Source organism: Stigmatopora argus, chromosome 5, assembly GCF_051989625.1.
Source record: "Stigmatopora argus isolate UIUO_Sarg chromosome 5, RoL_Sarg_1.0, whole genome shotgun sequence".
Lineage (NCBI taxonomy): Eukaryota > Metazoa > Chordata > Actinopteri > Syngnathiformes > Syngnathidae > Stigmatopora > Stigmatopora argus.
In genome coordinates, this window is record NC_135391.1 from 9,011,868 (window position 1) to 9,037,209 (window position 25,342).

The following is a 25,342-nucleotide window of genomic DNA, read 5'->3' on the forward strand; positions in this document are numbered from 1 at the left end:
CGCCTCTGGTGGGCGGGGACCAAGTGTGTTGGTCCCCTCCCGCCGAAGGCGGGAGGGGACCAACTGTCTTGGTGTCCCCTCCCGCCTTCGGCGGGAGGGGACACGAACTGTCCTGGTGTCCCCTCCCGCCGAAGGCGGGAGGGGACCAACTGTCTTGGTGTCCCCTCCCGCCGAAGGCGGGAGGGGACCAACTGTCTTGGTGTCCCCTCCCGCCGAAGGCGGGAGGGGACCAAGTGTCTTTTACTTACACAAAATATAAATTTATATAGGAAGTTGTATAAGTACAACATCAATTCTTGGCATCCCCTTGCAGAGAACATACAAACTCTACACAATGCAGTGACCTGGATTCGAACCAAGGTCCCCCACTGTGAGAACAATGCCTTAACCTCTGAGCCACCAGGCCATCTAGTGCTGCTGGCTTGCTTCACAAATATTGCAAAGAAGGCACCAACTACAACTGTGGTTGGTGCTTTCTTTGCAAAGTTTGCAAAGAAGGCTCACTGCACTAGGTGGCCTAGTGGTTGACTGGTTAGTGCATTGGCCTCACAGTGGGGTACTTGTGTTCAAATCCAGATCATTCCACCTGTGTGGAGTTTGCATATTCCCTGCTAGGGGGACACCAAGAAATGAAGCTGTACTTATACAGAACAAAATGTATACAGAAAATTGTATAAGTACAACTTCATTTCTTGGTGTCCCCCTTGCTTATAGCACCTGGCATTCCCAGGCCCGACCCGGCCAAGCTTCCAAGATCAGATGTGATCAGGCATTTTCAGTGTAATATGGGCGTAAGCACAAGTAGGACATGAGATCCAATCTTTTGAGAAGCACTTATAATTAAAAAAAAACAAACTTTTACCTGTTTGGTGCACATTTTCCATTGAGTTTGGCTCACAAATATAGGGTGTTCCAAAATGTTTGACCAATTTAAAACGTTTCTACACAAGCTGTGAAAATTTGAGGTACTTCCAATTATAATTGTCAAAATAATTGGCCTGCGAAACGGGGTCAAACATTTCAGAACACACTGTACATCTTTTTATATGTGGTGGAAATAGTTTTCAATCAGAAAATATAGTACATTCATTCATAGTTAATGTAGGTAGTTCATCTCCGCTACACTTTTTATTTTGACCTGTTTTTTTTCCTTTTTAGTGGTTAACACACAAACACATTATTCCCTGCTGTTGTTTTTGACACTGACTTGAACAGAACACGAACGTGACATATTTTCTTTTTTTTTTTTAGCAATGATGAATTTTTTATTGGCTTGCGCAACCATGTAGAATATGTGCTCAGATGCTCATGAATGCTGTCGCCGCCAGTGTGAATTGTTTGAATGTGAAAATTGCAAGTTATTTGCATTTTCGCAATTTATTTGTCACCCGCTTGGAGTGTGGAGGCCTTCGCCAGGGTCACCCTCCAATGAAATACAGCGTGAAGTAAACGTCGCTCCTGATGATTGCATGTTGTTGTGCACACAAACACGCAATTGAAGCTCAAATTGGTTGTGGCACTGTCTGCATAGAGCAGTGGTTCTCAATTTACAGCTAGTCCCAACACAAAAAATATTTGGTTCTCTGAGTATTACCAACAGGGACATTATTTGCTGTCCTTGACAGTGCTTGGCGTCCACTCTATTTTGAACGGTCGGTCAAATCGGATGTCTAGCGTCATTCACAGCAGGAAACTAGTGTAAAAAAAAAATTATAAACGTTAGTGTAGTAGGCTGAAATCCTGAGGGAAAAATTTATTATTTTTATAAGCCTCAGTTTGAACATTCATGCACTCATTTTCTAAACTGCTTTATCCTCACTAGGGTCGTGGGGGATGCTGGAGCCTATCCCAGCTGACTTCAGGCCACAGGCGGAGGAGACAGACAACCATTCATTCTCACATTCATACCTAGGGGAAATTTAGAGTGTCCAATCAGCCTACCATGGATGTTTTTGGAATGCGAGAGGAAACCAGAGTACCTAGAGGAAACCCACACAAGCCCAGGGAGAACATGCAAACTCCACACAGGTGGACAGACCTGGATTTGAACCCAGGACTCCAGAACTGTTAAGCCGCCAGCTCGATTATCAATTTAAACATTTACACTGCAATTATATTTTGGGAAAAGAATGAATAAAATTGTTATATACTTTTGAGTTAAATACCTACAATCCCTCTTGGAAGCTGTTCTTAAGAAAGAAACCGTTATCTTCCATTGCATGTAAACCATTTTAGATTAAGTTGAATACAACTGAACTGTACTCGAATAAACCTCAGTGGATTAAAAAGGATACTTGAACATTTAGTTGAGTCAGTCGTTTTTGCACCACTAGATAGAGCCTATGTACGACTGGTAGTACTCATAACGACACTTTGTGACTGGCTGGTATAGAATGTTGTTGTCAGGGAGAACTTTAAATGTGTGTGGAAAGCTTGGCATCCACGGAGCTAGACCTGGACAGATAGCGGCTGATGGTGCGACCTTCGTCCCCCATGGCGTTCTCCATCTTCGACAGCAAGGAGCTTTTACATCTTTGTTGGAAGTCATTTCCCATGAACACATAGAGCACCGGGTTGAGGAAACTATTAGCAGCCACGAGCGTGGTTCCAATTTGTTGTCCGGTTTTTAGGATGTCTTGACTGAAGTGTTGGTGGTTTATCTCAAGCAGGATGAAGACATGGTAAGGCAGCCAGCAGATGAAGAAAGTCGCGATAAGTGCTGTCATGACTTTAAAGGGTTTCGATGATTTGGTCATTCTGTTCGTACGGAGTTTGAGGATAATGACTGAGTAGCAAATGCTGATCACCACAAAAGGCACAACGAAGCCTGCCACAAAGCGGCTCGTGGCGATTATTTTGTGGCTGTGTGGCGACGTGTAGTTGTTATAGCAAACAGTCCTGCCCATTTGGCTCTGTACGTTGCGGAAGACAGCCGAGGGAAGGCTGAGACCGATGGCGAGCAGCCAAGCCATGACGACCGCCACCGAAGCCTTCCGGACGGTGCGATGATTCTGGGACCAGACGGGAAAGATGACGGACAGGCAGCGGTCGATGCTGATGATGACCAGGAGGAAGATGCTGCTGAACATGTTGAGGAACAACACAGACGTGGTAAACTTGCACAAAAAGAATCCGAAGATCCACTTCTCCATCGCCATATTGATGATGATGAAGGGCAGAAAGCAGCAGAAGACAAAGTCGGAGATGGCCAGGCTCAGGTACCACGTGGTGTTGACCGTCTTCTTCATCTTGAAACCGGAGATCCAGATGACCAGCGCATTGCCGCAGAATCCCAGCACAAACTGGATTGCGTTAATCACCAGCAGAGATACACAAAGGCCATTCCCCAGGCAGCTCGATTTGTGCTCAAATACACTCGCCTCGTGAGGCATGAGGCCCTCTTCGTAAGTGTAGTTGTCGAAGTCTTCATAAATAAAATAATCCATTTTCTCTCGACAGTAGAAATAAGATCACTGCGGGAAGAAGGGGAGGAGTGTATAAGAAAATCCAGTTCGACAGCTGAACATGACAGAGTTTCAATACAGACCTGTCCTTGCTGTTAACTGGATGCTTTCCAGAGATGAGTGTCAGCAAGAGATGTGCGGCTTCCTTCATTTTATAGACCAATGAGTAATGAGCTCACCGGATGATTTCTCAACGCCACCAGCAGCATTGCTTGAACACTTTCAGTACTGCAATTTGAAGTAAAGATGTTTAAAGACTCACAGAATGCAGAAGTCGATCAAAAAGAGGGCCCCTGCCATTTGCACACAGTTGAGAGGATGAAGAAATGCCATGACTGAGCCACTATTGCCAAAAAGAAAACAACAGGAAAAAAACAACGAGTGTTAAACGCTAGTGTTCTTTTCCTGTCTTGTGAACATGAAATATATAAAATATTCACCCGTGTGTTGTCAGAGTTTTGGGAGATGGCTCTGATGTTTAGGGAATTGGATGCTTCTGTGTTGTGCGCCAGAGGCCTCTTGTCAGCCACATGTGTTTGTTCAAAGCTGACAGAAGAAGGCTGCGCATGGGAGCAGCGGCTGTGAACAAAAAAAAACACAAGCCGTCAAATGACTTGGAAATGTGCTCAGTTTGTAGAGCCATTTACACATATGGACAAAATTGGTGTACATTTCTAATAAGAATGAAAACCCACAAGGGTCACTGAAATAAATGGCCTAACTAAATAAAACTAAAGTAGGCCAAGCCATTTATGTTGCAGGAAAGACGATTTGCTAGATCCAGAAATTAAATAAGTTTCAAATTCGTCTTTCTTTCTTTTAAGGTGTTGTTTTTTTCAATCCCTTTTGTGGGTTAGTCTTTTCCAACAGAGGATTTAGTAATAATTCCGTCCATGTGTCGCCTCAACCAAAACATTTGTGACAATTCATGGCAAGCCCTTGTCTTTCATAGGCAAGCCGCTTAAACTGTATACAATTTACACTGACATTTTTGTTGTTCGGGGCAACATGGAACCCACAGAGGGACAAGCAAGTGAACAATTCACATAATCTTGATTGGCAGTAAGTAATAACATATTACTCCTAAACAGGATATAATTCCATCTATGTGAGGCTGTTTCGCTAACATAAGAGACCATTCAAATTGGTGAGCGGGGTCACCATGGCAATAACTGAGAAAGTATTCTCTTAATAAGAACCTAACCTCCCTGTGAGTCAGATGTTATTGCAATGAAAATTGGCACTCCTTTCTGTTAAGTTTTTGACTCAATTCTGCCTTTTTCACATTCATTTTTCTCTTAATAATAAGCATGTCGACTTCACAATTAAGCATTGCCTGTAATAAATGTACCTTTTCTATTACCACTATTCATCACCCACAATCAGAATTTGTAGCACACATAAAAATGTGTCATTTTATATATCATTTAAATTGTATTTACTACGCTTAAATTGTTGGGGGGGTGGAGCCTACATCTGCTGCTCTGCACTTCTACACATCTGAGTAAATCTCAAGGCAATGAAGCTGTCGTCCTTGAGGCCGTAATATACATACTGCCTTCTTTCAAATGCATATTTTAACCTCACATTCATTTACACACCAACTACACCCTGCTTTAATACAGAAGTTTGTATACAATTTATCTATTAGGCCGATTGAACGATGTATTGGATTGTTCTTTGTCAATGTGTGCTGGCACTTTTCATCCATAGTTAGCTGGAATAGGCTCCAGTTACCCCACAACCCTCATGACGATTAGCATTACGGAAGATGGAAGAATGTTTTTATATATTTGCAAGACAAAGTATGTGAACACCTTGATATTGCCTAGATTTCTGGATAATAAGATGAAAAATGAGCTGGCGAAATTCATTCAGTCTCTAACAAATCACACATTTTTATTGGCCACATTGTGTGAACACTCAAAACGCTGGGTGGAAAAAAAAAAAAAGGATTTGAATATGCTGAGATTGGGAGAGATGGTTAAATCTGATGCCAAACAAAACAAAAAGTTCTCAGATTGACCAGCCATCTAAATTTGTTAAAGCGAGAAAGGGTAAAAATAAAAAAAACTAAAGCTTCTAATATTTATAATTCCTAAGTTAGACAAATAGAAAAATCTCACACTGTCTGTGAAAAAAGGCAGCATGAATATGGACTGCTTTGCTACTTCAAAAATTGGACAAGTTGATTCCACCACAAAATGAAGAAATTATGAAATTAACAAACTACTTTTCAATAGAATTGAAGTAATCTGTGAGGTGATGTAAAAGGACGGGGTCATAAAGGACAGAAATAAATGAACTAAATAAATTCAGCAGAAGAAAATTCTAGATTGGTAAACTCCAGCTAATTCTCCTTCCTGACCTAAAGAGATTGATTCATCACAAGACACCCAAAGGACACTGTCCAAATATTTTTGTTATGTTGTGTATGCAAGTCTGTTGAGCAACTTCAGCAAATGCTTGTTTGAAGTTAACATCGCCCACGGAGACTCACCCAATTACTTTATCTATAACATTCCCATGGCTTTTTTCGATCTGTACTGTGTGTGACCTTAACATGTGGTGCTGAGTGAAAATGTGGAGACAATTGTTTGGATGATGTTCATTAAAGTAACTTTTCTGCCCCGATGAAGATGAAGCTCAGACTATCACATCTCACGACCATTTTATGCAGGGACCCAACACATTCCACATACCAGTTATAGTATTTACTCTTGCACATTTGCATGTGATTTGTAATTTTTAATAGTCATCACAATCCAGTTGCACCCGATCTACAGTACCACATTTCAGGGTGCATTAAAGATGGAAGCTTGACCTTTTATTTGATTATAAAAGAGATGATTGGGTAGTTGACTTCCATTAAACTCACGTGCAACTCACACAAAATTAGAACCTCAGTCTCCTAGGAGTCTAATCAGGCTCATAATGAAATGGAGCCTTCAGCTTTTGAATTGGCTACTAACTTTCTTTGCTTCCTTATTTCCTGAAAGAAATGGACGGAAACACTTAGTTTCGCGACATGCTCTTTAGAAGCCTTTTTCTCTGGGGAGTTAGTTGGTGGTTATATTATTTCTGCTTAAATCACAGAGGTTCTGTGGTTGTGCTAAGTTCTAATTCTTAAGACGAATTCAGCCTTCCAAAATGTTTGTGTCTCCACCCGAACACGAGGTTTCTGGATGAAGAAGAAGCGCAGATGACAAAGTTTTGCCATTTCTAAAAGGTTATGATGAGCAAAGAAGACTGCAATGTGGGCTGACAGTTAGTTCCTCAGTCCTCCCCATTTTCCACCCGTCAACATGATGAATAAAAGAGATGGCTTAACATCAAGAGATTTTCATTCTAATACAACGTGATGGGTGGAGAAACACTAGATACATTTGGTCATAAACATAAACCTCATCTGCTTAATAATTTAAATGACCAGTCTGAAAGTGCATAATCTAATAAAGATAAATGAGGGAAAAATCCATTCTAATAGATACTATTTGTCTTATGGATGACATTCACATTCTCCCCAAAGTGTATTTTTATTGGCGTGTGTGTGTGCGTGTGTGTGTTCATGCTACAGTGTGTGTTTTTGTGCTTGCATATTCATATGTTATCTTCAGTCCGATTGTGATAAACATTTTATGAAGACTTCTTTCTGCACCCAAAAGGCATTTTCACACCACAAACGACAATTCATGCTTAATGTGTTCCTTTGGCTACTAGAAAAAGGTGTTTTTCCTTCCCCATGCATGGCACTGCACAGTTAACCTCCCAAAAAAATACAGCAAATTAAGTCAACTGAAATTTCCTGCAATATTTTTACATCCAGATGTAAATTTGTGGGGGCCTGCTTAATGGGTCAAACTGGCTCTCCGTATGATGTGATGCATTTGTTGACCTATTGCTAAATACTTTAATTCTTTTCTGTTCCTGTTTTCCCTGACAGTGTTCATTTATTCCTATTCCTTTTCTTGTTTCCCACGTCACCTTTGAAAGGTCGAGTGGGTGGAGCCTAACGTTTGGACCTGTTGGTAAACATTGCCACTTGATGTTTAGACTCGCTCAACAACGGAAGCATTCTTTCTGTCTTTGCATTTTAATGTCTTGTGTAGGTTAGAGAGAGTTGTAGCTTTTAGCATCAATCATTTGTTTAGGTAAAATAGGTTTTGGCCCCCCGAGTAATGATTATTACATATCCATATTACATATTACGTTTGGTATTATTATGGTCCACTGTGGATCTGTCCACTTCCTTTCATTCATTTTAGCGCATACAGCAAAAGGGAATTATACTGAGTTTCTCAGTCATAAAATACATTTTGTCAGTTATGTATTTTCATGCTTGAATGCTCCCTTGATTGTGGATGAAGCTAAATTAACGTATTATGGTGACTGTTTTTGGATTCATATTGCAGATGAAGCAAACAACCATTGTAAGCCCAGTGGACATTTGAAGGTGGAGTTCACCATTTCAAAAAATAAGCGATATTTTTGGGGGTACATTTTTTAAAAAAGACCCCAGTTTCCTTCCACAAACCTAAAACATACATGGTAGATAGATTGTACACTTCAAATTGTCTATGGGGGCGAATATTAAAGTACCTGAATGTCTCTTTGTGGCCTGCGATTGGCTGGCAATCAGTTCAGGGTGGATCCTGCCTCCTGCCCATCGTCAGCTGGGATGACTCCAGCACCTCCATGGCCCTCGTGAAGATAAGCTCTACAAGACAGAGTGAACATAAGCAGCTTTGTCTTAATAGGAAACAAGAGGCACGGCAAGGGAATTAAAGTGATTTAGATCACATTAAAAGATATGACAAGACATAATCAAAAACAAAAAGTCCATTAAAATAGGAAAAAGAAATAACAACAACTAAAATGAGTCAAAGCACAAATAATACGTTGCGGATTTTAAAGGTTAAGGCTAAGAGAGAACTTCATTAAAAGTGGTTTTTTTTTAAATAATAAGTGTATAACAATGCCAGACATTTGCAGCATGTAAAATGCAGAAAATAATTTATGTTGTTAGAGCATCTGATTAAGTGTTTTGGTTGTGGTGATAATGTGTGGTTGGCTTGGCCACAGATCAATGTACAATGACAGAGTCATATAATTATAAAACCGCTCATCTCTGGGGATTTCATGAGAACTAATTAAACCTTACCACACTTGACATTTACTTAAAAGCAAAAAAAACAAGCAATTGAGGTGCCCTTATGAGCAAATCTATCATAAGCATCGAGAAATAGATTATAAAAATGTATTTTGGATTATTTTTATATACATATTAGCGATAAAATGTGATACCCATGCAGCAGCATGTTAGCATGACACAAAAGTATTCAATTCAATTGAAGGCATTTTTATACATGATCCCAAAGAAGATCAGAAGTCAGCCTATTTGAACAAAAGATAGTTGCAAAAGACTTTTGAAAAAAAAAAATCAAAATGGAAGAAGGGAAAAATATTTGTCATTGAACTTCAAATAGCTTTGCAGTTTAAGAAAGCACTCAAATGCCATTTTCCAATAATAACTAAAGGTCTGCTTTATGAGGCGATGAAAGAAGAAACAAAGCATCAGATATCTGGATGCCTTTTGTTATTTTGTAAAAACTCGGATCTTTTATGTAGCAATCGTGTGTTTGTTCAACAATTTATATACAAAAAAATGAAAAGTAGCCACATGATTGCAGTAAAACAGCCAAAGACTGCCTGATCTTTGCAAAATTAAACTCAAACTGTGACAACACAGCCTACTTCCATGTCTCGTTTACCTTGGCAGGCAACAGAGAAAAAAACTGGGAGTGGGTGGCTTGTATTTAGTTGTCTAGTTAATGAATCAATACTCAGCATGTATTCTTTGCAGAAAGAGAACATGAAAAACTCTCGGGAACACAAAGCTTCACCCATGTTACGAAAACAAATACTCGTATATTGCCCACACGCAAGTGTGCCTTGATTTATATGATGAAGAGGCAATTTCAACATAGCTTCATGCATGTAAATCCTGAACCATGGTAAATTGGGAAATATTTACTTGTATTCGACGTGCCTACTTGACCCACTTAGATAAATTTCAACTAAATCACTTTCACTGCAGAGACCTGCCGGTGCCCTGCAGATTAGATTTGCTAATGAAGATTGAGGTTATAAATAACCAACATAACCAGGCCTCTCTGGGAAATGCTCTGCAGTCCCTCAGAGGAAATGTCGATTCCTTTGTTGTGTTTCAGAAGACGCTCCTCGGTGCAGTGGAGAGCAATGTTTTGCTTCCTGTTTTTCCTGAAAAACACTAAAGCTTTAGTGGCTAAATCTTCTACACTTGTGCGTCCGTGTCTTTGGAGCCTCATGTGATACCATGTTTGCTTTTCCAAGCCATTCCATTGAGATTCACATTGATCCTGGATTAATCCTTCCTTGTCATTCATGAAGAGCCTTAAATCCCACATGTTTTTTTGTGGAACACTTCAGGAACCGCCACGTTTTCCTCGACAAATTCCGAGTCCTGCTTCGGTGCCCTCGGGACGGTAAATCTGCACCGAGCTGTAGTTTGCAGTCTAACCATTAGATTTGTGAAGAATCTTTACATATCAAATGTTCCACCGATGTTATTTTCCTCGTGTCGGGTCTGCTGAGAGAAGAGGGATTTGACTGGATCCCGCGTGAAGTTGTTTGAAGTTTAATTCATTTTCCCCCGGCGTCGAAAACATTCTGTGGAGCTAGATTAATTTCATCTGAATCAAAATGCAACAAGCTGAATCCGCAATTAGTTCTCGGACGGAATTGTTTCATCACTGAGACTTGGGTCATTTAACCAAAGGTTTTCTTTGATCAAGTTGATCTGTATTCAAATTCTTCTCCAGGGAGGGATGTTTCCACCTTTTCTAAACTAATAAACATAATAATGCTCTGGCAACATCATTTTGTTCAAGTTAACCCCCAAAATTTTGTGGACGTTGCGAGCGACGGCATCGAAATTACATTGCGGCTCACTTGCGTTTTCCGCTTTGTGAATTCCACTTTGATGCCGTCTGTTCTCGTTTAGAGGCATTAAGCCAATAAAAGGTCTCATCCACTGAGCAATGATTCTCTTGTTCACTGACTCTTAAAACAGAACATTTGATGGGGAAGCAAATTAACAATGTTTTCTCTCTGTGGTTGGCCACCCTGAAAACGGTTTGTCCAACTTGGTCCCATTCAAGTGCCGCTTGGGCTGACCCACCAATCCTTCGCACATTGTGCTCATTTACGGGCTGTGACACGGTTAAACTGCCCATGTCGATTATATGGGCATCTGAGAGTGATGTAGCGGTAAAACTTGATGCTTTGTCCCCAAAGAAAATCTCTACGGTACTCTTCAGAGTCAATAGCCGGTGTAGACATGCTCCATTTTTTTTTTTAATTTCCCCAAACATAGTGACTAAAAAAGTAACAGTGGTTCCATGGCAAAACTGTGCAATGCTTAACAGTCATAATATTAGTAATCCACTTATTCAGATCCATTGGGTGTGCACCGATTGCAAATAGCGCCAGTCATCCATGTGCTGACTTCACACTTCAAACGTCTCCTCCAGTCATAGCACAGAATAACTGCATAACTGATTTCAAAACGTGCCCTCATTTCTGAAACTTACCCAAGGGGGAAAAAAACATCTACGAGCCAATCAGGGAGGGTATTTTTCAAGTTGCCATCAACTGGCGACTAGTAACATGTATGATTATGGCTGCAATCAAGATTCCAATGTCCTCTGCCCTGTTAGGTTCAGTCCTATATCCCCTTTGGAGTGAATTTGAAGCCACTCCAGCGCCTTCACTGCATGTTATCGGCTTGAAAGCCATTTTATAGATTATAGCAATGCAGGAAGGGACAAGTCAATAATCTGCTTACCTGAAAGCCACCTCTGCGATACTGATTAAAATGGACCCAGCTTTTAAAATCACAGTCTCGAAATGGATGAGATGCCTTTGATGTGTTGAGCGGCAGAACATAGCAGCAGCCATTACAATGCGCCATGACCTCAATCTCGCTAACTGGGGGGTCTTATTTTGAAAAGTTTTGTCGGTGATTGACAGCCAAGCCAACAATTATCCGCCTTCTGAAAGACCAGACAAATGTCAAAATGCATTTGCATGCTCGCGTCATTGAGCTCATGTCTGACTGTCTAATTAGAGCCTTTCATCAACAAGCAAGTAGAAAAGTCAATGCTTGATCCCCTCTGACTGCGCAAATATTGATTTCCTCCGAGTGTGACGTGAGTGAAATCCTGCTAATTTGCCGTGGAAATATTAGCCAGCCAATAATCATTGGCTTCAAACTGCTGTTTCCGCGTCTGTAACGGGATTGATTAGGAGATCATTTTCCTTGATTAGATAAGATGAGGAACCATTTCTCTTACAGCAAGTTTCTTTCTACTTGGTAAAAGAAATAGATACTACTCTAACGCTTTAAAAAGGTTTTGATTTATCATATTTGGAACAATTAAATGAGAAACATGAGATCATCGACATAAACTATAAATTAATGTAATGCAAAACAAAACCTAAGTACTTGGGGAACATGACTAATAACAGTATTTTCAGAACGTGTTTTTCAACCTAAGAGATGAAAAAAAATCTCCATCTTTTAGTGCTGGATTCAATAATTATGATAAAATATAGACCGCCATGACTTCATTAGGAATGTTTCTTATTCAGACTTTTTTTTTCATCCAAGCAAAGGATGGCAGAGTTAGTCTACAGACATCGATTGATTAGTCGCTCATCACCGCCGAGGACTACGCAACTGATTTTTTGTTCGGCTTTGTCTCTGTAGTCTGTGCTAGCAAACTTTTTAACAAAAAAAACTGACTGGAAATGATTTGCATTAGTCAGTAGAAACTGGAAATTTGATCAATTTGAAGTGAACCATACTGCAGAAGGAGATCATTTAAAGCCGTGAGGGTCAGCCTAAAAGACATTGGAGACAAATTTAGACTTTTAAAGACAGGCTGTTACTTTCGTAGGGTTGGCCCTGCTGGCCTCTTTTAACGGAGAATCTAGCTCAAAAGTGGTGCTCAGGCCACATGGGGCCCCTCTGTACTGCTGGACTCCCCCACTGATGGAGGAAAAAAAGGCAAGAAAGAAGCAGAATAGCAAACAGAATGTGTTCAAATTGGAGTTGAAACGTCCTGTGAAAATTATACTGCGTTTTATGTTGCTGTTTTTATTTATGATTTTTTCATTTTATAAACTGTACATCCTATTGCTGTTGGAATAATATTTGTACACTGGTATCTTTCGACCCAAAAGTAATATATGGTTCATTGAACTATGAGGCAGACTATGAGAAATTTAATTGCTCAAATGGATTAAAAGTCATTAGTCACAATACTTATAGTAATAAAATAAGATAAATTGCTATATGAGGTTCCTTTTGAGTTATGAGACTAAAATAATTTCATTTTATATTTCCAGGTGAGTGGGAATTTTACCTTGGGATTTGCTTCACTTGATCATGAAGACATTTGATGGATGCATTCCCAGCTATTCACATCTGGTACTGAAACATTAAATAGATAGAACACGCTTTTTAATGCATATTTTTAGGGGGGGAAACAATTTGGCATATGTGTCCTTTTCCAGTGATTACCCACGATGGCATCGGAAATAAAATCAGAGGATTAAAGGCATCACAATCAAAAGAAGACTGTGTCCAAATATTTAACGGTACAGATGAAAAACACTCATTTGAAGAGTCCTAAGGTTAGTTTTGAATGTGACAAAATTGGAGCGATAATAAAAGGAAAAAAGTTTGATAGACTGAGGAACAAGAGCAACCTTTATCAAAGAGATGAAAAGCCCAAATCTTTAAGAAGGATCTGTTCATAATCTTAAATATAATCTTATCTGGAGAAGTATTGTTATTGCTTGGGCTGGCTAATCTTCATTGATGATGATGACAGCCAAAAAAGATAAACTAATCATTCTGTAGAAACATTTTTCTGGTTTATTCCCAGACATGGAATGTTCATTTACTTTAGTTTGTTTCTATCGATTCAGGGTGTTTCAAATGAACATTTTTGTCATTTTCGGTTAATTAATTTAGATGTACAGCAATTATTTTCTTGTTTTTCTTGTGATTCCATTGCCTAACATTCAATTGCCCTCATATTCATAGGGCTCCAATAATTAGCATCATCCCACCGCAACAGTATTCGGTTTACTACAAATGAAAAGGGATCTGCCATCGCTATTCTGGCACTCTTGGAAGAACGTTCATTTCCATAATACATTGTGATTTGAACAGTTGGGTCTGGTCTGCGCCCGTGAATGTGTTCCGTCCCTGTGCAAGACATTAATGAAACTGCAGCACCAACGATTTGTCATGGAATAGCGCAGCACAACTTGCAAATGCAACCCTGAGGGGAACGAAGGCTGCCACAGGCTATTTGTTTTTGTTTTATAGGTTGAAGTGCAGGCTCCAGATGGGATCTTTGGATAATTACCATATGGGCCCGCAATATTTGATCAGATGTCGCTGGCATTTGTTGCTTCTAGTGCGCAAAGCAGTATGAGGCGGCCATGTAAGCGTGTCTGCGCGTGCTGCACATTGACGCTCGTGAACTGTGACAGCCTGATTAGAATACCGACTTGGCTCGGGCGCGGGATGCTGATGGGAGGCGGGGAAGTTGTCATGTACGGATGCAGTGTAAAAAAAAAAAATGGAAATCCCGGACGGGGATAGTTTATACGGGCATTCGCCAATAGTGAAGCTCACAACAAATGTGGATTCAATCAAAATGCTTCTGAACTTGTCTTGTACGACTTCGACCAGCATGTTACCAAAGAAACCAAACCAATGGGTAAAAATCGCCTTTTGGTCGGTGAAGAAAATAACGAGCAGCCAAGTGTTGCTGAATCATCGCCTGTGTGCTGGAATTGGTTCATTTGACAGAGCTGGCGGCCTGCACGCCCACTCTACTGGAAGGCAGTGAGATAATCAGTGAAACAGCAAGAAGTGTCTGAGGGAGGATCCTGCTAATGGTATGGCCCCTCAGTAGAGACCTAATTATCTGTCTTCTCTTTCTCTCCACATTATTTTCTCACCTGTTGACCTGGCTGGGGCCTGCGGGTGGGTAACCATTCGAAGGCACCTGGCTTGGAACTGGCCCGTAGGGAGTATGCCTTTAATATAACTTGTTACATCTGGGGGGAAAAAACAAAAACAAGAAAATATGTCAACACCAAACAAAAACACCACAGATGACTCCTGCCTTCTTTATTCTAGTGCTACGAATTAAACATTTCCCCGAGAAGTGTACAAACACAAACCCGTTTTCTTTGTTCAAATGTTCAGAATTGGTGAAACGACTCCCTTTGGGGGGAATGCGATGATGAGTGCGAGGCGGCGGACAGGAAGCAGCATAACGTGAATTAATCATGTGCAGTTTCTCCAGACCGTAGGCGAGAAGTCACAGAAAAAAAAATGAAAAAAAAATAAGACTCCACACAATCTTCCTCCAGGCACAACCTTCCAGTTAAATTAATTATCCATAATCCTCTTTGTTTTGTATGGCTCCTTTTTTTTTTTAAACTGATTTGGAGGAAGCATTACATTGACGAGGACAACGAGAAGCGCCTCGGTAACAACTAAAGCCCTCGTCAAAAATTCACGTGTGCAAGCGCTTGCAGCAAAATTTAGCAACCCTAAATGGCATAGAAATGTTTTTTTTTTACTTCAAATGTGCGTAAACAGGGGGGGGAAAGCCATGAAAAAAAATGTAAAACAACATAAGCATAAGGTTCGAAAAGGAATAGCAAAAAGTATTTATTTAATCCAGCCACGTTAACACTTAAGGAGCATTCCGTTTACTTTTTTTCCCCGCACACAATAAGTTGGCATGTTTAATTAAACTGACAGTAGAAAATATAGTACACAAACATCTAAACACATGACCTTGTAAAATACCGTGTTCTTGCCACTGTTTAAACAAAACAAACAGTAAACAAACAAATGTTTTAAATTCAATTCCCTCCTCAAATTGCATCCCCTTCTCTCTTTGATGAAACAGTTTTGAACATTTCCTGGGAGTCGGTTTTTAATCACGCTTAACATTATTTGCGCTGTTTGAAAATTAACGAGATGCTTGGCTTTTACTGTTTTTGATTCCAAGAATAAAGGCATAATTTGTATTTTCTTTGTAACCGGCATTATGAACTATCCTTATGCCTCTTTGTTGCATTAGTGAGAGTAATTGAAATGTATTTTTGTGATAACAGGACCTCTTTTAGCAGAATCAAAGTCTGCCAGGGCCAACTTGCAATCCTTCCACTTTCATTTGTTAGGGGATCACAATTGAGAAAAGGGGGGGAACAAAGAATCAGAATTTTAATGTTATTTTCTTAAGTATCAACTCATTGGTTGTCATTGTTGACAATAGAAGGGCTAGCCCAAAATATATATTTTTTTTGTTCCCTCCGCTTAGCACCTGATATTGGAAAGAGGGCATCTGAGTTGTGAGATGGGTGTGCAAACCGCAATCCCGCTGCGCTGAGGATAGCAGATGGGAGAAGTTAAAACGAGCCATAAACAGCTGAGTCTTTAAAAGTATCATTTGTCTCATGCAGGCTTTGCTCAAGAGCCAACAGAAGCAGCTTTACGTTCACCCTGTGTCATGTCTTAGTGCAGAAAAGCCTTTGGGGAGGGGGCGGATACCAGTTTCAGTAATCATCTGGTTAACACTTGAGGCCTCCACATCCCTTTACTCGGCAACTGCCAGAAACTGGAGGGGTGACTCAGCCATTAAGTATTTGACTTTGGGATTACAGACATCTCCCGCTTACTGCAATTCTATAGGATCCTATTATTTGTGTACATCTGTGCAAGTGTAAATTGAATTTCCCTTCACTTCTCTAAACACAGAGTGCTTCTTTTTTAGTTTTTTGTTTGTTTGTTTTTTTGTGTGTTGGCTTGTCATATTCAAACTACAGCAATTTTGCTGTTTTTGAATAATATATTTCACTTTTGATGTTGATAAAGTATGCTGTTAGGTATTTTTGATAGATGGAATATCTGAAATATTTATGGGTCATTCCAGACTTGGAGGACATTTTGCCTTGAAAAACAAGCCTTGACTTTTCTGCTCCATTTTAGTCAATAATATATAATCAACTGTATACGCATCTAGATTCACAGATAAGTGGTACAAACTAGATGTGATTTTTCTAAAAACAAATTATATTTGGCATTATCAAAGCAACTATACACAAATGTTAGTTATGTTTGGGTTTTTCTTCCCCCAAGGTGGCTGTTTAGGTAGATTTTACTAGTAGGCAAGAGGACAAATTTGCTTGTATAATTAAGCAAAAACATTTTAAATAATTGTCTTATACTGATTAAGAGTATAAAAGTGTTGCATGACGTAGAGAGAGGCAATCAAGGCTAACTGCATGAAAATAACTTCATGAAAACATGATATATATATATAGAGAGAGAGAGAGAGGACATGCATTTCCTGCACCATTCTTATGTAAAACGTTTCGATGAAGTCAAATCTAGCGTATCATTGGATTTCTTCTTCTACCATGATAAAAAGGTTATGGTAACAGGGTTGCATGCATGTTGTGGGACAAGCATTCCATGAATTATAATGTTATGTTTATTCAAAAAGAAAGCTTCATACAGTTGCAATACTGAGAAATTTAAACAAAAATATCCCCATTACTACCCACCAAAAAAAATCTAATTTAAACTGTTTTATTTAAAATTCAATTTAGTCAGGTAGGAGGGAAAACAGAAAATGCAATTTTAGGGGATAAACCAGCAACATTTATATATATTTTAAAAGACAGCCAAGTCAACTTGGAGTTAACTTCCAAATTATTTAAGGCAATTAATTAGTTCAATCACGAATTAACATCTGAACCACCCCCAAAAAAACATTTTGATACTGTTCCCCACATAGGATGAGTCTCAAAAAATTTGACTGCATTTAGTATGGCTTCATGTGTATGACAATGAAACTAATCCCAGTTAATCCGAAGTAAATCATGTTATTAATTGTGATTTAAAAATTTAAAACAGTGCCCACCCCTAATACACACACACATATACACACACACACATAAATTTCCCGAGTACAGGATGAATAAAGTTTAATCTAATATACATACTCCCTGATTTTTTTTTTAGATGTGGGCTGAGTACAGATACCTACATTGCACATAAACTGCTATTTTGTACATAAATTAGTTATATTTAAAGGGTGGAAAGTAAAATGACCTCCATTTTCAGAATGACCCTAATACTAAGCAAGTTATGTCGGTGTGAGACATTGACTTGAATACTCCCTTCCTCTTCTTCTTGCAGACGGAGACAGCTAGCTGTTAAAAGCAAAACAAAGGAAGCCGAAGATAAGCGGAAAACAAGACTGGGGAGCTATAAAATGCTTTCTAATCTAGGTGTTCTTGTGTAAACCCAAGCATGCCTGGCCAGCCAGGCAAGGGGTAAATCACACCTTGGTCTCGTCTTATTCCGCCGGAACAAAAAGATGCCTTGACCTCCCAAATCGTCCGGTAACAGCTGTTGTCAGTTTTCCAGCGAGTGTGGATCTTGACATTTAGGAGCAGTTCTCGCTTTAAGATAGATATTTGGGCTGCTGACAGTCAGGGACATTTGTTGCTCCCATCGGAGGGCTCCTTCACTCACTGTCGTTACGGGCTCCTCATTGGAGGCGTCCACTGGGGTGAAAAGAGAGCCGCCATCCCTCGCCTCTCTCTGACTGTCTAACTAGATGCTCTATCTCTGACACCCTGCTCTGTCACCCAGAACAAAGACCCCGACTCCCCCCTTTTTTGACAGAGAGCCAGGCAGACGGATGCTCCACGGAGGCTGCAAGGAGAGAGGCAAGCGAGATGGTCGGAGAGGAGGCGAAAGCGTTTGAGCCAGAGGGATTTATTCCCCATCCTGACAGGTCGCTTTTCTTTTCTTTTTTTTTGTTCCAGGTGAGCTGATGGATTTTTCTTCCTCTCCAAGCAATTGTAACAGCCAGATGAGGGGTTGTATTAATAGTCAATGACAGGTCATCGCCAGGGCGTGCTCCACGTGAATGTGTCAACTTCTGTGAAGTTCATTTGGAAGCCTGTTCGTCTAATAAAAAGAATCGAGAAAAGATAGCGGACGAGCGTGGATCGGTATCATTTGTCAACATTGAGGCTGGAGATGCGTTAGAGAAAGTGTGCAGTCGATTAGTCGCTGGTCTTTTGGTCGTCGGTCTTTTGGTCGCCCCGACCGCGACAACGGGCGACCAAAAGACCAGCGACAAAACAAGGTAAAACAACACGGTCTACGCATCAATAAAAGCCAACAATGGCTATGAGCAGTTTCACTGAGCCGACGTGCAAGTGTATAAGAGTTTGTATGTACATGCGTTGTCCCTTTAAGAAGCTACGTCAGTCAGGGTCTTAACAAGTTCTCCAACAAAAAAAAATAAAAGTCCGGGAAATTTGGAGCTTTTCTTTAGCCTAAGAATTACTAGGGCATTAAGTATGACTAAATAGTCATTCGCAGTTTGTATTTAGGGAATTTGAGCAACGATTTAAATGGTAATTATCCCTTACCTTCTGGGCGACCAAAAGACCGGCAACCAATTGACCATGTACCGTTGGAGGGGGGTTTCGCTCGCCCGTTTAGAAAATAATCCTTCCCAAGTGACATGACGTGCAAGGGTTAATTGCATCAACACGGCAAGAAAACAGAATTAACACTCATCAATGATCTCAAACGCAGGCACAATCATATTTTATTTGTTGCCACAGCTGAGGATTTTGAGCCATATAAGAACATTTGCCAGCTGGGCAAACAACAAGTCAACAGCGTGACCCCAGGCGGTTTTGTTTTTTCTATTTTTTTTTTCGCCTCAATGCCAACTTTTCTTCTTTGTTGTTTGCCTATTTTTCCACATTAGCTCACATCTTTCCAAGTTGGCCCGTGGCGAGATCAAAACCAAACAGAGCCCAAAAAGCTGAGCAAATTTGCTGTATTTAGCCTCCACTTATAATATTAAACATCAGTTCAAGGAAACATTAGCATCATTAATTTCCTCCTCGCTGCTGTTTTCGGGGGAAAAAAAAAACACAGCAGTAAGGAAAGAGCACATAAAAGGCTCACTTTGAAGAAAGTAGAAACCACATCATAGAAATCACCAATCCTTGAGGGGAAGGCCAATTTATTTTTTAAAGTATCATGAATCAAATGCGAATTGGCAAATGGACATCAGCAGGGGTAGAACTGCAGCGACAAACCTTGAGTAACTTTGGAAAAAGATCAAAATGTGTCTTTCCAAGAGATCAGTAGAAGAAAGGAAAAGTAACACTTCCCGAGCCACGGCAGATTGGCGTCAAAACCTATCTGCCATGCCGAGACGCCTTGTAGCAAAAGCCAACACGCAAAGATGGAGTCAGCTCGCGGCTTTGGAAAGGCAAACGCAAAATCATCTCACACTCTCGCAAAGGAGAAGACTTGCTTCTATTTTGGTGGGAGTACTCATTCGCTCGCTTTTGTGTCTGGAGCCAACTTTGGAATTTAGTTGGTTTGAGCAGATATTTTTGGCCAGCGCGCGAGCAGGTGTACCTTGTTAACGCATTCTCTGCATAATCTTTAGTGTGATCTAAGAGTGCAGCACTTCATCAAAATGGAGCAAGAAACCTACTCGGATTCCCTGGATACAAGACCTAGATCCTTTTTCTGTGAGCTTGATGTGGCTGATGACACCATACCTCAGAAATTGCTTTTTCATTGTAAATGTTTCTTTTAGAAATGTTTTCTTTCAATCTTTTTTCACCGCTGGATTGGTTGCTAACCAAATGCAGGACACATCTAAACATATTGAGTCTGCCATGAACCCAACATGATTTTTTTAGGATGTGGGAGAGTGTCTAAAAATAACAAGAGGTTTTTAAATCAGGTTTTAGTCAAGAGTTGGCCTAGAAACCTCACTCCCCTTCAAAGTCTTGATGCCTTACCTTCGCATGACATTGAGGAAGGAACTATGCCGTTTCCTGTATGGCTCAACTTCATTAAAATATTTTTACAATTAATTGCAACGGGGATTTGCTTCAGGTACAACTTCTACCAACCCCACATCTTCTTGATATCAAAATTTAAAAAGAATCCAACTCCTTTCTATTTTCCCTGCCCGTGGCCAAATACTTTTGCTTCTGTGGTGTGTTTGATGTAGAATTTCTCTTTGTGGAGAAAAGAAGAACGTCATGAATTGCTTGCATGCTCCGTTGTCTTATCTTACTTTTTGCTATGATTTCAATTGTCTCTTCTATTGGTTGGAGCTGGTATAAGAAAAATGCTATTTGCGTTTCAGCGTCTCTGCTCTTCTCTGGAATGAGCCGTTAATATATTGATTAAGCAGTTTTGGCTGCCATATTACCACAGAAACAGATCAACAAGCATACTACTGTTAAAACGGCTTCAATGTAGTAATTTAATAGATGAACTCTGACTCTCATTGACAATAAAAGACGTCTGTCAAGATCATTCAAAGCCACGCATCCCAGTTCAAATAGATTTGACATCCATCACTGTCAATGACAGGGAATGAATTAAAGCCAATGAATAATTCCACTTTCCCCAGCCTGCCTTTTTACCTTGCCAGAGTTACAGATTGCACAAGAACAACACGCGAGTATGAAAATAACGGAGATGAAACGCACTCCAACAGGTTATTCTCCAGGGTAATACTTACGCAGAGACGCAGCGGTACTCTCGGCTTTTGAGAGACAGATGACGCCATCGACATTCTTATGTTCCCTGTTCTTTTGAGCCCACCGTTGGCTTCCGTAGAGATTCACGCTGGCTGTGTAATAGTAGCAGCTATTTAGAGCTGATAACACACGATGGCCATCTGCTGAAGATATGTCAACGCTGGCATTCAGCCAGGAATCAATCTACACTACATTACCACGGGTGGTTTACAGCTGCTGGCCAATGCGACTGAGGCTATTTATCTTTATTTAGACCTCACAGATTAAAATATCAAATCCTTTCATAAAAGTCACAAAATCCCATAACGTGGTGTAGAGAGGAAATGAGGGACGCCTTGAAATAGAGGGGATAAGATCAGCTGCATGTACCCCACACTAACCACAACAATCAATAGAAGTAAGTACTTAAATAGAGTTATTGGGGATACGTGTACGTGTTAATTTAACAATACATTTATCAGGGAGGCCTCAGCAGTAATATTATTTGATTCTATGGGCCCATAACTGACACAGCCTAAAATGCACTATATATCTACATTATGGGAGATCTCACACAAGTCATGATTTGATTACACTTAGCCGACATTTTTTGCCATATTGCAATAGTCAGTCCTTCTACCTCTTACCTAGTTAGTGCTTATGTGATGTCACTACTAATTTTTGCTACAACTACCTACCAATTTTACACCCGTATTATTGAGAACAAAATGTAAAAAGAGTAAAAATGAAGTCAACAATCTTTACGCAGGGGTCCAGACGAACGTTAATTATTGCAAGCACAGCAGACTTTAACAGGAACACATGAAATAAGTGGACTTGCAGAATAAATATTGACACTTCAGTGTCACTTTTGAATGATAAATGCTATAAACTCGTTTGTGCATTATTATATACTATTTTATGCATTAAAAGCAACACCTGACTCAAGTCTGGAGCAGAAATTGGTCAGCAAAAATGATTTGAGAATTATAATCAATACAATAATAATAAAAATTCATTTTTATGGAAAACGGCACACCTTTAGAGGCAATACTGGGCCTTGAGGGAATAAGATGTACGATTTCATATGATAGGAAAACAGATAGCAACACTAAAAATATGAACCAACAGCAGCAGATTTGCGTTGCCACCTGTTGCCATTCTAGCAACAGAATAATGATAATCCCTCACTGGTCATCTTTTTGGAACTCAACTACCTGCTTTTTCCATTTCATTATCATTTGTCTATTTTTGTTATATGATCACATGTATTCGTAAAATAGAAGTTTTGTCTGAATAATGGACTAGTAAACATACAAGTGGACTTCTAACTAGTATTGCTGGAATGTGGCACTTCTAACGTGATTTAGAAAACGATACATTGCTGCCCTCTATTGGTTATTGATGAAGTTACACTTGGCAATCCTGACCAGAAATTGACCATTGATTTTTTTTTTTCTGATAATTATAAAGTGAATATTATGTTTTATTTCAGCACACTATATCTAAAGTTATCTTTTTTTAATAACCCAGTTTGCGTTTAATTTCAAGTTAGTCACGCAAACTCATCGTCCAATCATAAACGTTTACGAACTTCCTCAGTATTGCTAGAATTTCAACCAATCACCGTCGTTGTTCTACGTCGCTTTGTCCAATGATTTGGCGTTTTGTTTATATGACCGGCGGAAAAACATAGACGATGAGAATATTTTGTTTTTAAGTCGTATAATCAACAGCTGTCGGAATAATTTTAACCTTTCATCTCTGGGTATTTACAGCTTTAAAAAAAACTAATAAAAAATAATTGTCAACATAGAGGCAGGAAAAATAACTGGATCCCGCGTCCGTTTTGACGAAACATTGGCTTCCCTCCCGTTCAGTCCGATCGCTTTTCGACCGGCCCTCGGCTCACCTGGCTGGGGTACAAATAGAAAGAGTGGCGTGGAAAGAATGGATAACTTACCCCAGAATTGTCATGGCGGTTGTAACGGCGTGGCGATACACTAGCGGCCGTCTCTTCGGGGGATGGGGCCCGCTCGTGTGCGTCCTCCTGGTCACCCTGGTGGCCCTGGTGACACCCCCGGTCGGCGTGGAGGAGCGCTGCCTTGGCGCCCTGAATGCCATCGCACAGCTTCGCTGCCAGCTATGGGGGGGCTCACAACAGCCCACCGGCGTACAGATCACCGGCCTGACTGTCCCGATCCCAGACTTCGACCTGCTTCCTCATAAGGCCAAGCCCAGCCAAGGTATTCGCTATTTTATTTATTGGGAGTTTAACTCGTTCACTCCAAGCCATATTAGTATTGTGTCCTACGGCTATGCCCAGAATTCACCAAAGTAACGTTTAGATAAGCATCTCTCATAATTAAAGCACTGTTTCCACTCCTTTTGTTCTCATCAACATAAAAAATAAGTGGTTTGGAGTTAATTGTTTGGTAGTCAATGAGTTAAGTGCAGGGGTGGTCAATCCGGTGCGCTGTGGGTGCAGGTTTTTGTTCCAACCCATCCAACACACAGGATAACCAATTAGATTTCTGCTGAAACAAGAAGCACCTGACTGCAATCCACTGATTATGTATCTAACATACCAGATTGGTGGAAAGGTTGCCTCTTATGGGTTGAAACCAAAATTGCACCCACTATGGCCCTTTGTGGAATAGTTTGAGTTAAGGTGTTTCACAGCCTATTCATTAGCCTTACTTTGCAAAAAAAATATGAAGTGGATTGCATTTACACTCCATGTATTATTTCTGATGTCATTCCTTTCCACTGTTGTGATTTAGAGATGGTTTTTGAAGCCAGAGCAGCACTACAACAAGCTCAGGAGATGAAAAAATACGGCAAGACGGAGAAAGCCCACAAGCTGCTGGTGCACGCGCTCAGTCTGAACCCAGACTCTGTGGATGCCCTGACTGAACTGGGGACTATTTTAGAAGAGGAGAAGGACGTGGTGCAGGCCGACCACCTGTACACCAAGGCTTTGGCTATCTCGCCTTGCAATAAGAGGGCACTGGTGAGCCGAGACCGCACCCTGCCGCTGGTAGAGGAGATTGACCAGCGTCACTTTGGCATCATCGACGGCAAGGTGCGGAGGCTCATGTCCATCCCCAAAGGCAACTCTGCGCTACGCCGTGTGATGGAGGAGACCTACTACCACCACATCTACCACACGGTGGCCATAGAGGGCAACACCCTGACTTTATCCGAGATCCGTCACATCATCGAGACGCGCTACGCCGTCCCCGGCAAGAGTTTGCAAGAGCAGAACGAGGCCATCGGCGTGGACGCGGCCATGAAGTACATCAACAACACGCTGTTGTCCAGATCGGGAACCATCGGCGTGGGCGATATCCTGGAGATCCACAGGCGTGTGCTGGGTTACGTGGACCCGGTGGAGGGCGGGCGCCTGCGTGTCAACCAGGTGTTTGTGGGCCATCACATCCCGCCGCATCCCCAGGACCTGCAGCGGCACATGCAGGAGCTGGTTCAGTGGCTCAATTCGGACGAGGCCCTGCAGCTGCACCCGGTCGAGTACGCCGCTCTGGCTCACTACAAACTGGTTTACGTGCACCCCTTCGTAGACGGCAATGGGCGCACGTCGCGGCTCTTGATGAACCTCGTGCTCCTGCAAGCGCGATACCCGCCCATCACCATCCGCAAAGAACAGAGGGCAGAGTACTACGCGGCTCTTGACACGGCCAATGAGGGAGACGTGCGTCCCTTCATTCGATTCATTGCCAAATGCACAGAGATGACACTGGACACTTTGTTGATCTCCACTACGGAGCATCCGGTCGGATTGCCAGGGACCAGGACGGACCACACGGGTGAACGACAAACTATCGCCGTTCACAACTGAGCCGACAATATTAGAGCAATGTTTGTCAGTATTTAACCTGCTGTCATTTCACTCTTTGACTGCTGTTGACGTGGAAAAGTCACCGCCAACTTTCAAAATGGGCTGCATGTCCACCGTTGTAGCCAATGAATTAAGTAGGAACTCTCGTAAGTGTTTTATCTGGAAAATAATCAGAGGTTGCAGTGAGACGTATTGGACACATCCTTTGAGAAGCATGTAACGCACTTTCATTACGGTATTTATTTAATGCAAATAAAAGTGATACAACGCTCAGCATGTGTCAAGTTTA

The 25,342-nt window shown here is 40.9% G+C and overlaps 2 protein-coding genes across 3 annotated transcripts; one reads left to right on the forward strand and one right to left on the reverse strand.

Moving 5' to 3' along the window:
* Positions 1 to 821: 821 nt before the first annotated feature.
* cmklr1 (chemokine-like receptor 1) lies at positions 822 to 23,660 on the reverse strand. 2 transcript variants are annotated; one of them, XM_077599957.1, is made up of 7 exons: positions 23,158 to 23,660; positions 14,547 to 14,645; positions 8,064 to 8,181; positions 3,905 to 4,043; positions 3,727 to 3,807; positions 3,548 to 3,609; positions 822 to 3,473 (listed from the first exon to the last, which is right to left on the reverse strand). In XM_077599957.1, exon 7 carries the CDS (start codon positions 3,444 to 3,446, stop codon positions 2,415 to 2,417), a length of 1,032 nt encoding a protein of 343 aa, XP_077456083.1. In that variant the 5' UTR covers positions 3,447 to 3,473; positions 3,548 to 3,609; positions 3,727 to 3,807; positions 3,905 to 4,043; positions 8,064 to 8,181; positions 14,547 to 14,645; positions 23,158 to 23,660; the 3' UTR covers positions 822 to 2,414. The 2 variants fall into 2 exon arrangements, with proteins under 2 accessions (XP_077456083.1, XP_077456082.1); XM_077599956.1 differs by lacking the exon at positions 3,727 to 3,807 and having other exon boundaries at positions 3,548 to 3,692.
* On the forward strand, positions 22,863 to 25,326 carry ficd (FIC domain protein adenylyltransferase). Its single transcript, XM_077599955.1, has 2 exons — positions 22,863 to 23,440; positions 23,978 to 25,326. The coding sequence occupies exons 1-2, from the start codon at positions 23,170 to 23,172 to the stop codon at positions 25,051 to 25,053; spliced, it is 1,347 nt and encodes a 448-aa protein (XP_077456081.1). The 5' UTR covers positions 22,863 to 23,169; the 3' UTR covers positions 25,054 to 25,326.
* The last annotated feature ends 16 nt before the right edge of the window (positions 25,327 to 25,342 follow it).